Here is a 15,271-nt window from a genome sequence, read left to right as displayed (position 1 = left end):
CATTTACTACAGTTTGTCCATAGAAGAGTACAATAAATACATAGTGTAGCAAAAAGATTTGAATATGTGTATGGTGATACTATATATGACAATACTAAGAATTGCAACTATTTTTTTCTCTTTGTAAATGTATTAAATGCTGTGAACAAGACAAACAAGTTATTTTCAGATTTGAATTTCTAATAATTTTCTACAGGAACAATTGGCTTATTCTCAAGTGGGAAGACGTCACCTTTTGGGGCACTTACAATGATCCCCCTTGGGACCTCAAAAGACACGTTTTGAGTCACAAAAACTCCCCCAAATATGTCTTGGAAATTGCTAGCAATAATCAGCAGAACAAACCACACAGACCCTGATCTGCCAGAACATTATACAATATACTGAATTTTCAAGCCAGTATATACCATAATTCCTTAAATGTTGATATAAAATAGTGGAAACGAAACTCATTCATTATTGAATGAATAAAAAGCTGCATTCCAAATTGGATTGAAATCATGACATCATTCTGCTAAAACCAAAGTTAGGTGGATGAGTCTTCAGGGACAATAACACCTGTAAATGGTAATATGGAGTGCTGGAAATTTAAGACATTCAATCTCTTATTAAAATAAAGCTGTATGCAAAATGTGATTAAAATCCATCAATTTGTTGCAGAAACCAAAGTTATGAATGACGGCAGAGAATATTGAAAATCAACAGGGTCTTTTTAAACCAAATGAGACACTCCGTAGTTATGTCAAAGTGCAAGATGCCAAGATGGGCCTGGACCTGTCTCATTAATAACTGAATATTATGACAAAATCTTTCCTCAAAGGTTTCCTCATAATATAAACTGCATAGATGAAAAATAAGCCAATGGCTGTTACAGTAAAATATACTCATGACCCAGGGATGGTATTTTTAATGTCAAATAGTCACCCATTAATGCAAATTTATAATTTTCCACTATTTTCATATCAAATTGTACAGTTACAAGATTACCCTGGCATTCTATTTTTTAACAATGTGTCTTTCCTGAGTGTGTTTAAAAGGAACAGCCATCAGTGCCTTTCTTGGGTATGTCTATATGGAACAGCCATCAGTGCCTTTCCTTGATATGTTTAAATGGAACAGCCCTCACTGTCTTTCCTGGGTATGTTTAAATGGAACAACTCTCAGTGCCTTTCCTGGGTATGTTTCAATGGAACAGCTCTCAGTGCCTTTCCTTGGTATGTTTAAATGGAACAGTCCTAACTATTTAAGACCTGCAGCTGGGTAGACTGCATATTTTTTTAATAACTTTCTTCACAACATTTATAAATAATACTGCATTACTATTTGAAAAAGATGCTTTCTGTAGGTTGGTATACATATTCAGAGAAAATCATTATGCACTTACTTAACATAACAGGAAAATAATCCAGCCATGGAATAGACAGATTTTCTGAAGATTACTTTAAGAAAATTCAAATAGATCGGTGATTTGGATAGAACTTTTATCAAATGGATATGTAAATACTCCAAAAAATGTATTCTTTACATCACAGTATGTAGCAGTTTATTTCTAACATCATGGAAAAACACTTGGAATAAGGAAGACAAGGCCACCAAGTCCACCACTGTGCACTTGCCTTAAGTGTCAGTGCCAAACTAATTTCTAAACAAATATTACAGACAACAACAATTCACAGCAGTTGACCAGAAATTAATTCCAGAAATTGACAAGATTTTAAGCTGACTAACTATCCTTTAAAAGCAATCTTTAAAAAAAAAAAATACACCCCTCTCTCAAGCAGACGTATCCATCTCATGAAAGAAGCATCATTTAATTTAGAAACCTCTGCCTTCACCCATAGAAATGCTTCAGTGATATAAAATATATTGTTGGAGGATGTGTTGGCCAATAACCTGGTGACCACTCCATGACTCAGTGTGGTCTTTATGGCCACAAACTCTCCATAGTATAAAAGTCCAGTTAAACCAAGAGGTTTTTGATTTCTTGAGTGGCAATTCAAACTATAAGAATGATACTAGGGATGAAATACAGACAAAAATGTATGTTTCTTGTGGTTTATTAACAGTTACAAAATCATATCACAGTAAAAACAATGAAGACTCCAATATCAGGTGCATCACTTTCATATAAAGATTCATTGACTTGATATCACACAGGAAGTATGCATTAGGGCAAACTCACCTAATTTAAATAACAATTAATATTATAAAAGTTGATACAAATAGTTACAAATATCAAAAGTTTTCATGTTCAGATTTTATATTAATTCATTATTTAGTAATGGATTGACTAAAATATAATTATATTCAAGAAACAGTCAATGGCTATAACAATAATAACTGACAACATATGTACAAAACCTTGATAAACACTCAACAGCTTTACAATGTAATGAATAACTTGTGAAGAGAGCCTTGAGAAACACACAGTGGCTTCATAATCAAACTTGCACATACTACTATTTTTATTATTATTCTTTGATTTCCTATTTGTATTTAATGGTAGTAATCATTATTATTTCAAATTAGGTCAGCAATAAACATCTGACTGGACCTCACCAGACCATGAAAAATACTAACTGCATTCAATTTAACTATTCAGGCAAATACTGCAATGGCTGATCCTGATTTTTAGTATGTGTGTGATTTGGTCTTTTTAACGTAGCTTTAACAACTTTTCAGTCATATCGCTACGATGTTTGCAGTTTGGCAGTTTATAGTGATGTCTAGTACTGGGGCATCATGCCACAGACATGTAGCATGATGTCCCACCCAGTCACATTATCCTGACACCATGGCAACCAGTCCTAACACTAACCTCTTAATGCTGAGCGCCTTGCGAGACAGCTGTTAGTACCATTTTTGGCTGGGGATCGAACCCATGACCTGTTGCATTCGAGGCGGATGCTCCAACCAGTTGACCAGTGGACCGGTTCATTGTAGCTAGATTTATTATTGATATTTTGAGACGAAATAGACATTACTGCATTAACATTTGAGAAGTTAAAGTGTTTTATGTTGTGACCAGTTTTGGGCAATTTATTTTCTTTTCTTCAAATTCTTTGGATTTCAAGATTATTTTCCCCTAGAAATACTAGTGCTCTTAAATTAATTCTTGGACAAAGACAGCTTTTTGAAATTTATACAGAATTCAAACTAGAACATTATTTTCTGTGATTCAACAAAGAACTGTTGACACATCGATACAACACTGACCACAGCATACATCATCACCTTCCATTTTGGATTTCATCAGGATTCGAACTCGGTTTCATTAGAACTTTTTATCACTAGGACTTTTATTTTTTAATTTTTGGATTATTCTTGGATTTTTTTTAGATTTGATTCATAGAACGGTATGTTTCTTTTCTCATTTTTACCTTGTTTTTCAAGGGAAATAATTATTTGTTAAATTTTACAAAGCTTGTTGTCTTCACTCTTTTCTTGTTACTTTTTGTAAGAGCCTAAAAATGTAACAATGGTCACTGATCCACTTGATTACATCAACCCTTGGCACATGTAACTAGCTGAAACAGTTATCTACCACTTAATTATCTGACTGAATGCAGCTGAAAGATAATGATCTAATCAGGTTGCTCATTATATATACCAAGGAAGATAAATTGGAAATATCAATTGCAGCATCTGCAGACACAACTTGTCATATGTTAGGTTTTTGATTTTAATTCATTCACATGCAAGTTCTTCTTTTGAGTTGAGGACCTCTCATGTAGCATGAGTGGTTAGAGCGTCCACCTCAGACACTGGAGGTCAACGGTTCAACCCGCCCCGAGCATAGGCAAGGTGCTCCAGTGCTAGACATCACTATAAACTTCCATACAACTGATATCATAGCAAATGACTGAAACAGAGCTGGCCTTAGGTCAGTTTTTAAAAAATATGTCTAAAGAGAGAAAATAATTTTAAAGTGATGGAAGAAATTTTTAGTTTAAAATCATATAAAACTTGTTTGAAAGTTTATTTCCAAATGCCATGCACAAATCCAAGGGACCATGACAAAATGATCCAAAGCAGGCCCCACGTTTGCTAAGGCCATTCCTGAACTGAAACATTGTTAAAGCTATGTTAAAAATCCAAATCTAACAGACACACACACACACACATTTTTGAGTCAAGGCATATGGATATTGCAGAAGCTGCCATATTAAATATCTAAAAGGTATAATCTACTCTTTTCACCAACAAATTTTGATTGCTATGGGAAATATCTCTTTGGCTACTGAAGATAATCTTCCACAAAAATATTATTCTTATTGGTATTTTGGACAATTGCTGTTTCTTTGTAAAAAGATAACAAAATGAATACATTGTTTAAAATAAAATCATAAAAACATATTACTGCCATGATTATGATGCACTATAACATATTGAAAATGCACATATATGAACATTGGTATACATGTACAAAAAGTTGCATTTCATCCTGAGCTGTGGTTCAGTAAAAAATTACATAAGTATATAATAAAAATTATATTCTTATAACAAAAGAAAACAATAAGTGTAAGATATATATTTTCATAATTTTGATTTTCCTTTTTTCCTGAGATATATCTTGTAGAAGACCCTGCAGGCACCCCTGACCATCAGAACTAGCCAATAAATTTGGAAGATTAATAGGGAAAAGCAGCCCAGGTTGCACTTGACAGGGATCCTAATAGGGACTTCAAGGAATGGAATACTGGCATACAGTGAATATTGCCAGTATAAGAAGGGAAATACTAGGACACGACAGATGAAGAATGCAGTGATCATCAAAAGCCCCGCCACTATGTAGAAGGGATTGTCTTTCATCTTTAACTGCAATGGAGAGAGATTTTCTGATAATAAACCACTTTTAATAAGATAATCTTCCCCCCACCTCATTGTTTACAAAAAACTTGGTACCTATACTTAAATACATGGTACGATCATGATTCATTAAGGAATAAAGTGAAACTGCAGCAGAAGTTATTAAAATAGCAGAAGAGATAGAGGTGGTAGGAGGCACCTGTCTCTGGTAGTGCAGTAGCAATGCACCTGTCTGTATAGGGGTGGGGGCAATGCCCCGACCTCTCCCCCAAGACTGAAATGATGCATGGTATATAAACTCAAAATAAACTATCTTTCCTTGATGAAGAAATTACAACTTTACTAGAAAGTTTTGTACCGAGAGCTATGGGTTTAACTAAAATTGAAGATCAAAATGATTCAAATCTGTACTAATTTGAAGATCAAAATGGTTGATATATATATATATATATATATATATATATATATATATATATATATATATATATATATATATATATATATATATATATATACTAATGTACTAATTTATAGCTGACAACCCCAGAGTACAAAAATACTGACTGCTTATGATAAAAATATTGATTTCCAGGAACAAATACTGATTTTAAAACATTAATGCATATGTAACTATTTACAACATTTACAACCATCACTAAAGTAGGACAATAACTTAATTGTTTTGTCAAAGATGCATTTGTTGCACTCTTGCACCTTCTGAATGGGCACCCTGTTTCATTTGGGTGCCTATTCAGAAGGCACAAGAGTGCAACAAACTCACACTCAGACATGGGCTGTTTATAGGAGCCTTTTCCAAACCTTGTTTTATCATTGTTATCAGTTCCAGTTTTAGCATACAAGTAATCCTTTGCACTTTTACTGTCTGGAAAAATTATACCAAATAAATCACCAGCAACACAAGCAACTGAAAGAGGAAGGTTCATTTCTAAAATTTAAAAAGAACTTTTTAAATTAGCAAAATGAACTTTTGTTCAAATTAATTCAAGGTTCTCTCTGGTATTTATAAACATTGTAAGTTCAGGCTGTGTTGTTGATGAGTAAGCAGCAAGCTGATGTTTCTTGGCTTTTTCATGTTGTTTTATGTCATGGGCGCCTAACTAATAGTGAAATCAAAATTACACAATTTGAAAAATGCAAAGTTTTCTCCTGTATTAGATGGAATCACAAATCTAAACATGATGGCATAATTCTCCTTCCAGTTGTTTTCTTTTCTTTGTTGGAGAAAATTCTGAATCTTCTGCTTTTCTTTTTGACTTGAGTAGAAGTGAAATAGTATGAAGATGAGATACAGTGATAGCAACAACTGACTTCTGCAATCCAATGAGATGGTTAAAGACTGACGTGGTAGCCTTGGTTTCAAATAAACTGATACTATTTTAGAACTCAGTATCCCTATATACATGCAATACATTTACTCTCAGAATGGAACTGTTTGCCCATTCCAAACAGAGGATTGCAAGGACATTTTTAATTAATTTATTTTACTGAAAAAGAAACAGATTTTTAAGAAGAAAAACATACATTCGTATTCAGGTCCATGTATACGGGAAAAATTGGACATCTGGCAGCTATGCGACTTTGAAGATCAAAATTATTGATATCTGTACTAATTTAGAGAGCAAAATGATTCCTTATATGTGTTAATTTGAAGAGCAAATGATTCACACCTGTATTAATTTAAAGATCAAAATGATTCACACCTGTACTAATTTGAAGATGAAAATGATTCATACCTGTGCTAAAATAGTTCTGACTGCTATAAATGGAATGGCCATTTCTATCATATAGAAAACTCCTACAAAAAAGTCACCTTGACCCTTTCGCCAAAACTGAAACAGGGAAAGAAAATTGTATTGTCATTTTAAAGTGGATCTTTCACACGAAAGAGGTAGAGAAAATCACAATATAATAATTTCTATTTCTACTGATCATTAGCAAAGATTTGTTTCAAACAATTTTTCTCTTATCATGGAAGTTTAATAATGCAATACTTATTGCTTACAAAATTTAAATAATTCATATTGGTTTGACAATTACAGTATTTGACATTATCAATAATGTTGCAATATTTGATAATTACAAATGGTAAAAAATTAGAGTTATTGTGCAAACACCTCTCCTTCTTGCAGTTATAATGACCTTGACCTTCAAGCTTCTGAATCTGAAATTGATATGGTTCTTGCCTTCCCCAAGTGCAAACCATCCATGTATTGTAGTTTGGTAATTGAATATGATCGAGAAATTGAGTTATTTTGCAGATATGATATTATAACATAGAAATGGATGAACAGACATAAGGATAACATTCTATCAAATTTGTCTTATCATATAAAAATACACATGAAGTCCAAATCTCAGAAAAACTTGTTGAAAAATTCAACAATTCAAAGAGTAAAAATCTGGTCACATTATTTTTAAATGACAAGAAACATGCCAATGAAATTTCATTTGTCTGGTACAAGTAGTGTTTGCACAGAGTAAAAAGGACTCTTAGGATAAATGGACAGGGAGACAGAAAGCTGGATGGACAGGATCTAATCAAGATACTCCTGCTTGATGCTGCTGGGGCACAGAAAATTTAGAGTACAGGTAGATGATTTTGTCGATCAAACTTTTAAATTATATGTGTTTTATACTCACCATTATCACAGGATAAATAATGCAGGGTAATACTGTATGGTGTAACATCATAGGTATATTGGTCCTTACAAAATGCTGGAACCTGGACCACATTCCAGGAATAGTCTGGATCTTTGTATCCAGAAAGCTGGCCACCACAAACATGGCCCAGATGTCATATATGAAGTAAGACATCCCAAATGAGGCATAGGCATTGGTAAGCCAGTGACTGCAAGAACAAACAAGAGGTCCAAGTGGGCTTCACATCACTTATCTAGGTAGCTGGCACATATCAGTTTGTGAATACAAATTCACACACAAGGGCTCATACAAACCACTTATCTTCTCATCCTGATTCACTAAATTTTCACTGTGCCATATGAATATTACTACTTACTCATCCCTGCGGGTAGCAGCTGCAGATTTGCACCTTGAATGCAACCTTTCCTTACCCTTTACAAGCTCTGAAATCATCATCACTTAACATCTACATATGTGAATTGTAAAATTAATTTTGCTTTGCAAGCTTGATAATTTAAGTAGGTCAAAATCACGGAAATGTTATGTTTGAAGTGAAGACAGGTGATCATAACACTGTCTGACCAGTCCAAACAAATAAAAAAATTGGACATTCTCTGGCATTTAATTTGAACAGGTGTAGCTTATAAAGATATGTGCCAGCTTGATGAAAAGCATAACTTCTCTACATCAGACACCTATATTACTAAAAAGTTTCACTGTAAAAGCAAACAGCATTAGGAAATTAGGGGCAAGCTAATTTCCTGAGTTACAGAAATCCACAGTCTTCACTCCCAGCGTAACATTTTCATGATTCTGACCCATTTCACATGTAGTATGAATGTAAGCAGTATATGAGAAGTATACTGTATGAGCTAAATGAAGACAAGGATAAGTAACTGTTGCAACTCTCTTGTCCCAGGGATCACAGTCTCTGCATAAAAAGGCCAAGCCATCTGTACAACCAGCACCATCCCCCGCCTCAGGAGACCAGGCCATGATTCATAACTTTGCAACTGTTTATGTGTGTACATTTAATTGCTATTACAAAGGAAATTAACCCCATGTAGTCGGCATGTATTCCTAGGTCTTCTGTCAACCCCTTTTGGGGCCCAACCAATACAGTGACAACTTGGAAACCATTGGTGGTTCAGTGGTTTTGGCACTGGATTTATGACCAGAAGATTTTGGGTTTGATTCCCATCAAATGATCAGACTGGCTATGAATATTTCTTAGGAATTCTTTATGGCCAATGTTTTCTTTGCTCTTGCTGTGCTATTTTTTAATTCAAAGTAAAAAAATTTCAATACAATATATATTGAATATAATTTGTGAGAAAGTGCACTGAATGCCTTAAGTATACAAGAAATGTTTATCACAAAAAATTTACTTTTTCTGTAGGAAATCAGCATGTGTGTTTTGGGGATTTTTGATGTAGCTTTAACAATTTTAGTCATATTGCTACAATGTTGGCAGTGTGGCAGTTTATAGTGATGTCTAGCACTGGAGCATCATACAGCAGATATGTAGCATGATGTACCCACCATCCTGACACCAGGCCGACCAGTACTAACCCTAACCTCTTAATGATTAGCACCAAGCAACGAAGCAGCTAGTAACATTTTTATAAGTCTTTGGTATGACTTGGCTGGGGTTTGAACCCACAACCTCCCACATCCAAAGTGGCCCATCTAACCACTTAGGCCACAGGAGCAGTCAGTAGGAAATCATACTTGGTGTTAAACGTAAGAAAGGCTGTTATCATGCTAAAGCACAAAAAATAAAAGTGCATTGGCCAGAAAAACAGAGTGCAGACAATCCTGTCTAGTTTGGGTAGAAATGAAACCCACCTCCTTCTTGTCACAAGTCCAGAATACTAATCACAGCCATAATGGTTTACTCTGAAATATATTACACATATACAGACCAATAGTTTGTCATGTTACCACCTGAATCATGTCTACAATTTTACCGCTCACATAAAGACTAATTTCGCCACTTTACTGCCTATCACACATGCAGTATACAAACAGTTGGTCAGGTTACTTCCTGAATCAGTCTATAATTTGAACACACATACAAACTAACACACTGTCATGTTGCCTCCTGAATAAGTATAGACTTTGCACACATATAGAGAGAGAGTGATAAACAGTTTGTCATCTTACCTTCTGAATCAGTCCATATTTTATTCACATAGATACAGAAAAACAGTCTGTTATGTTACCTCCTGAATTATGTAAATTAGATAGTACATGTGTGTATATTTTTGTTGGGGTAAGGTGTTTCCCTGGATTATACCCTATTTGTTATGTCTCTATTTTCACAAACTAAGTAACAAGAAAAGCAAAACCAACAACTTCTGTAAAACGTAACAAACAATTTAATTATCAAAGTTATAAATGAAAATGTGAGAGGAACTTACAGTATTAAGAAGTGAATCCAAACTAATCCTTATAAAGGTCTATGAAAGTCCTAAATACCAGTAAATGTAAAATTCCTTTTAAATTTCAAAACCAGAAATGTACTGGTCATCCAAGAACAGTGACACTGACAAGATGGCATTGTCCAGAATTCCTTAGAATAATTTACAATAGTTCCAAAATAATATTACAGTCCAAATAATGAGCACTTTCTATTTCCACTGAACAGTCCAAACAAATGTTTTTCCTCTCAAATAATATCTAAGTACAACTACTCATTTTGCATCAAAATAGGCCTATTCATGTGACCTAGCCTAACCAATGGGTGTTGTGATGTGATGTGATGTGATTTGGATTTTTAACGTAGCTTTAACAATTTTTCAGTCATATTGCTACGATGTCTGCAATGTGGCAGTTTATAGTGATGTCTAGCACTGGGGCATCATGCCGCAGACATGTAGCATGATGTCCCACCCAGTCACATTATCCTGACACCGGGCCGACCAGTCCTAACACTAACCTCTTAATGCTGAGCGCCAAGCGAGGCAGCTGTTAGTACCGTTTTTGTAAGTCTTTGGTATGACTCGGCCGGGGATCGAACCCATGACCTCCCGCATCCGAGGCGGACGCTCTAACCACTAGGCCACCGGAGCGGTCCTAACCAATGGGAGAATTATTCTTAAAGCATCAAAACCCAACAGCGACTGAGAAATTAAGCCATAAGCACCATTCAAGTCTTATCATTAAGTTCATATTAATAACTTCATATGTAAGCATCTATTTATGGACCCTATGTAATACTAACACTTTAGATATTCAGGTCATTTATGAAAAATTTTCCTACTAACCGGGACATTTTTTTACCATTTATCTCAGGATATTTTTTTAAACTAATATTATGGTTAGAATAAGCTTTCTCTTCAGCAAATCAGAGCGAGTATTTTCTCCAAGTTATTTGGGGGCAATACATTTTTCAAAAAAATTCCATGACCCACCCACATACCTCACAGTGAAAATAAATGATTGGTCCATAATGGATATTTATTTCAAGGGGTGGCAGGATGGTCTAAGGCAACATGCCTTTATAGATGACTGTCATCTCACCTCTGTCAATGTTGGTTTGAGACTTGGCTCTTACTGAATCCTATTAGAATATTTCCTGGTTCTTGCTGCACCAAAGATACTGGCCACCATATACTATCAATCATATGCTAAAAAATGGTATTATGCCCACAAAACCACAATTCAAGCCAAACAAAAAAAGACACAGGCTCTGGTACTACATACCTGTCTTTCATTATGTCACTTTGGCACTTTCTCACAATGGCTGCCCCAGCCATGGATGACAAAATGGCTTGGATGCTGGACACAGACCTGTCAAAAGGATAACAAATCTCATTGTGCAAAAGCCTTCAAGTTTGAAACTGTAAACCTTCTGCAGCATGAAAAGTAGAGGCTACAAATAATTGGTGTATCCACAATTAACATAAATAAAATAAGACCCTTACTGATGAATTCTACTGTACTTAAAATATCTACATGTATTCCATTGTTGTCTTAAAATTTAAGAGGATTAAAGTTTTTAAATGCAGCAAGGAAATATCTTTGAGACCTGTAGATGAAAACTGAACTGTATTGCCATCTCTACAAGGAGTGAGGGTGATACACATACAAACAGTTATGACTCTTTTGTCTTAAACTAAGTAAAAGAAAAGAGTGAACAAGTTTTGTAAAATTCAACAGATAATATATTTTCCTAATATACAAAGTGAAAAGTTAAAAAGAACTTGAAAGTATTGTGAATTAAATCCCAAACAAACCTAAACGTTTTATCACAAGTCTAAAAGTTCCAACTGAATTCCAGTGATATTCAAAAACAGTTCCAATATTGAATGTGTTGATGAGCCTGTAGTCTCAAATATGCAAATGTGCATGTGGCCTGGATTGTGATGACATGCTAACAGTCGTTTGATGCATCACAATAATATAATCCAAAAATGGCTTTGTCTGGAATCACTACCATTCCAAAGTAATGTACCAGTCCAAGAATATTATTTATGAGCACTTTGTATTTCCAGTGAATAGTAATTTGAATAATTCTAACTAAATGAAAACCTGAATACATCATTAAGACTGATTCTGCTTCAAGATATTAAGGCAAAACAATTAATCCCAATAAAAACAAGGTTATATACCCTTCTACTTGGCCTAGGTCACAATTACCATTTTCTGAAAATAATCTCTCACGAAATGGAATTTTCCATTCTCGAAGATTATATGGTCAGAATCAAAACTATATCTTTTAACTCAAATTCAGGTAGACATGTTTACATTAATAATGATCTGAATATTTAATACACATTCAAAGAAATATTAGCTATGTATTCTGTTGTTTGCAAAATAAATATTACTTGTCAGTTATACAATGAAATTGTATATAACATATAATCATTAAGAAAAACCAATAAATAGTACAACTTGACCAAACATAATAACACAAGCACATAGAAAGAAAATGTAACATGCATAAGTACCTTGCCATTAGTACTAATATTAATACTTGTACCTCCTTCATATATCCCTGCAAATGTCAATCAAAGATATGATATCGTACTGTGCATGCAACAGTAATGGAGAATCCACAGTAACAGATCATTTTCATGTTTGTTGCCTCTTTCCTTGCCAATTACCAAACTGACCAGGATAATTATAGGTCTGTCATTTACTGTGATCAAACAGCTAAATTATGACAAAGTTTGACTTGCAAGAATGCTTCCATTAACCAAGGTCTGTAAAACGAAAGTGTTTGAAGAATGATGCGATGTTTTAGCCCCAATCTGATATATACTTCTAACAATTGCTGAAAAATTCAAACATTTACTCAGGTGAAAAATAAATGTAAGATAGTAAAACCTGTCAAAATGGTCACCTGTTCAAAACAGTCATTCTAATTTCCCCCGTCTTTGGACTGGTTAGTCCTACAATGTCATAATGTCCGTCCTGATATATATGTTCTCTGAATGTGACATCATACTTCCAGCACAAGTTGGCTGAAATGCAATCATTGGTAGCTGATAAATGCCGAAGTTTACTTAAGTAGGTAGAAGTTTAGTTTGTTACATGTATTTAGTTTGTGTTGTTTGCTGTTTTCTTCTCCATGATTATATGTTATGTATAATAGTAGTTTGGACCAGACCTTGTCCAAAATCAAGTTCACTGTGTAACTGACTAAGGACACTAATTTGACATTTATTTTGTTAACAACAGAATATGTATACATTGATAATATGTTCCTATGATTGTGGATTAAGTATTCAGATCATTATTGTTACCATGTTTATTTTGGCCTGGGTCTAGGACATTAGAAATCTCCCATGGAAGAACCTGTTGCATCTAATGTTTGCTGTATCCTTTATTATAATTTCCATAACATATTTTATCCTTTGACAACTTAGAATTTTCCAAAAGTGAACTTTTGACCCTCATCCTGGTTCTACTTTCTTGTCTTATTTTTTTTAAAACATAAGTTTGTTTACTTGAAAAATTACTCCTTGCTGTAACATCTTGATGCAGAATCAGTCTTATTGTTGTGTTCAGTATTTGACTTGAGTGGAATCATTTACTCAACTGATAATAATAATATTCTTGTCATGGAACATTAATTTGGAATTACAGTGATTTCAGACAAGAACGTTTTTGGATTAAATTATTGTGATACATCAATAGACTTAGCACACTGTCACTGGCCTAGCATATTTAAGACTATGAAGAAAGCTTTTCAGTAGTATTTTAACAGTTCTATTGTATTGAGTAGAATATATTAAAAAATGTGTGTGGGGGGTGTTTTTTTTAATTGCTTTACCTTTTTTTCCGATTTAGAATGAGATGTAACTGAAATCTACATTTTCAGTCCTTTGTGATGCCATATTCAGTTTCATGCTGACATGCTGTAAAAATGAACATCGCAGCTCACTTCAGCTAGAAGGGGCTGTTTGGTGGTAATCAACTCCCATGTGTGCACTATGATTTTTACTCTCTTGATCGTGTACTATTAGTGTTATGTTTGAAAACTAGTGGTGCAATGCAAGATGTCCACCCCAATATTTATGTTGCTTGGGTCGAGCATTGTTTTACACTGTAGGACTATAGTTCGATCCCTAGACCAACAAGTAGGTCTCCATTTTTGTTTTTTTCCACTGCTGTTGGAGAGAAAAAAAGCAGAGACCTACTTGTTGGTCTAGTTCTATCCCATACCGTCTTAAAAACAGCACTGATCAGAATCGAAATTGCCCACTTAACAATTTATTTAGTTAACAGTTTTACATGAGAAAGTAATGTAAAATCATTTTTATTCCAATTATATATTGTGAATCACAATAACACAATGTACACAAAGAATGTTACGTTTCTGTCGCACGCACAACCTTGTCACCTATGTTAATGTCGTTAAAAAGCTCAGTAAAAGTTATGCTGAATCGTTGTTTTAAATCATGCCGACGTTATATAAAAATCTTATCTTACGAACGAAAGCCGTTAGCTGATATTACTATATCTCACAGGCATTTGAGTCGGGTGAAACTAGTGTTACACTCAAACAATTGGTGGGTTCCTACATAATCAAGTGTCTGTAGCTCTAGTCCTACAATGTATGACATATTACATATTGGCTTAGTTTTCACCCCCCAGAATAAAAATATCGGGTATGTGTCTTACGTTAGGACTACTGTAGCCCCAAATGTGAAAGACCAACTCACAGCTCTGAAATTTTGCTGATGTCACCATCAGTCAGTCTGTGCCCAAACATCAATTTCAAAACTCTTTGAAGCAGTATAAACATAGCTGGGAAAAAAAGGCAACCATATACAAATATTACACTGGAATACATCGTTGTACATGATGTTATTGTTGATTCATGTACACGCTGTAAATTCGGATTCCTTCGACTATTTTTGTAGGATTTACCTCAGGTGGCGCTATACAGTTTCGCATTTTGCATAGGGTTTAGGATTTTAAAGAAAAAGAATGTCCCCGGCTTTCCTCACTGGTTATACTGGCTATTTAAAAAAGACCTTGTATATCTTAGGTATAATGCAAAGAACCTTTAATTCCCTTTATTTTGGTGTATGATTGATGGGTGTACTATGGGTTATAGAGTATACAGCTTGGCCTTACTTCAAATGTGCATCTTTCAAAAAAGTGCTAGCTCTACTTGGTCATTTTCACTTCCTGAACTTCAGAGGTAAATTGTATAAAAAAGAGCCGATAACTTTTTTTACATTTTATATATTTGGTAATTCATTCATTGCACTTTCAGAAGCTGGTATTGTCTAGTCTGGCAAAATTCATTTTCCCTATTTTAATAGCTGCTACGTATAGTGTT

At 34.3% G+C, this 15,271-nt stretch overlaps 1 protein-coding gene across 2 annotated transcripts; it reads right to left on the bottom strand.

Annotated features, from left to right (window-relative positions):
- Positions 1 to 2,041: 2,041 nt before the first annotated feature.
- LOC149776922 (ceramide synthase-like) lies at positions 2,042 to 14,827 on the bottom strand. 2 transcript variants are annotated; one of them, XM_089941636.1, is made up of 5 exons: positions 14,646 to 14,827; positions 11,179 to 11,265; positions 7,471 to 7,678; positions 6,564 to 6,659; positions 2,042 to 4,818 (listed from the first exon to the last, which is right to left on the bottom strand). In XM_089941636.1, exons 1-5 carry the CDS (start codon positions 14,774 to 14,776, stop codon positions 4,537 to 4,539), a joined length of 804 nt encoding a protein of 267 aa, XP_089797762.1. In that variant the 5' UTR covers positions 14,777 to 14,827; the 3' UTR covers positions 2,042 to 4,536. The 2 variants fall into 2 exon arrangements, with proteins under 2 accessions (XP_089797762.1, XP_089797763.1); XM_089941637.1 differs by lacking the exon at positions 6,564 to 6,659.
- Positions 14,828 to 15,271: the final 444 nt, after the last annotated feature.

The sequence above is a fragment of the Sinohyriopsis cumingii genome, chromosome 18, assembly GCF_028554795.1.
Source record: "Sinohyriopsis cumingii isolate HCF-2022 chromosome 18, ASM2855479v2, whole genome shotgun sequence".
Classification (NCBI taxonomy): Eukaryota; Metazoa; Mollusca; class Bivalvia; order Unionida; family Unionidae; genus Sinohyriopsis; species Sinohyriopsis cumingii.
The sequence above is the reverse complement of the archived record's forward strand: the minus strand, read 5'-3'. Positions and strand labels throughout refer to the sequence as shown.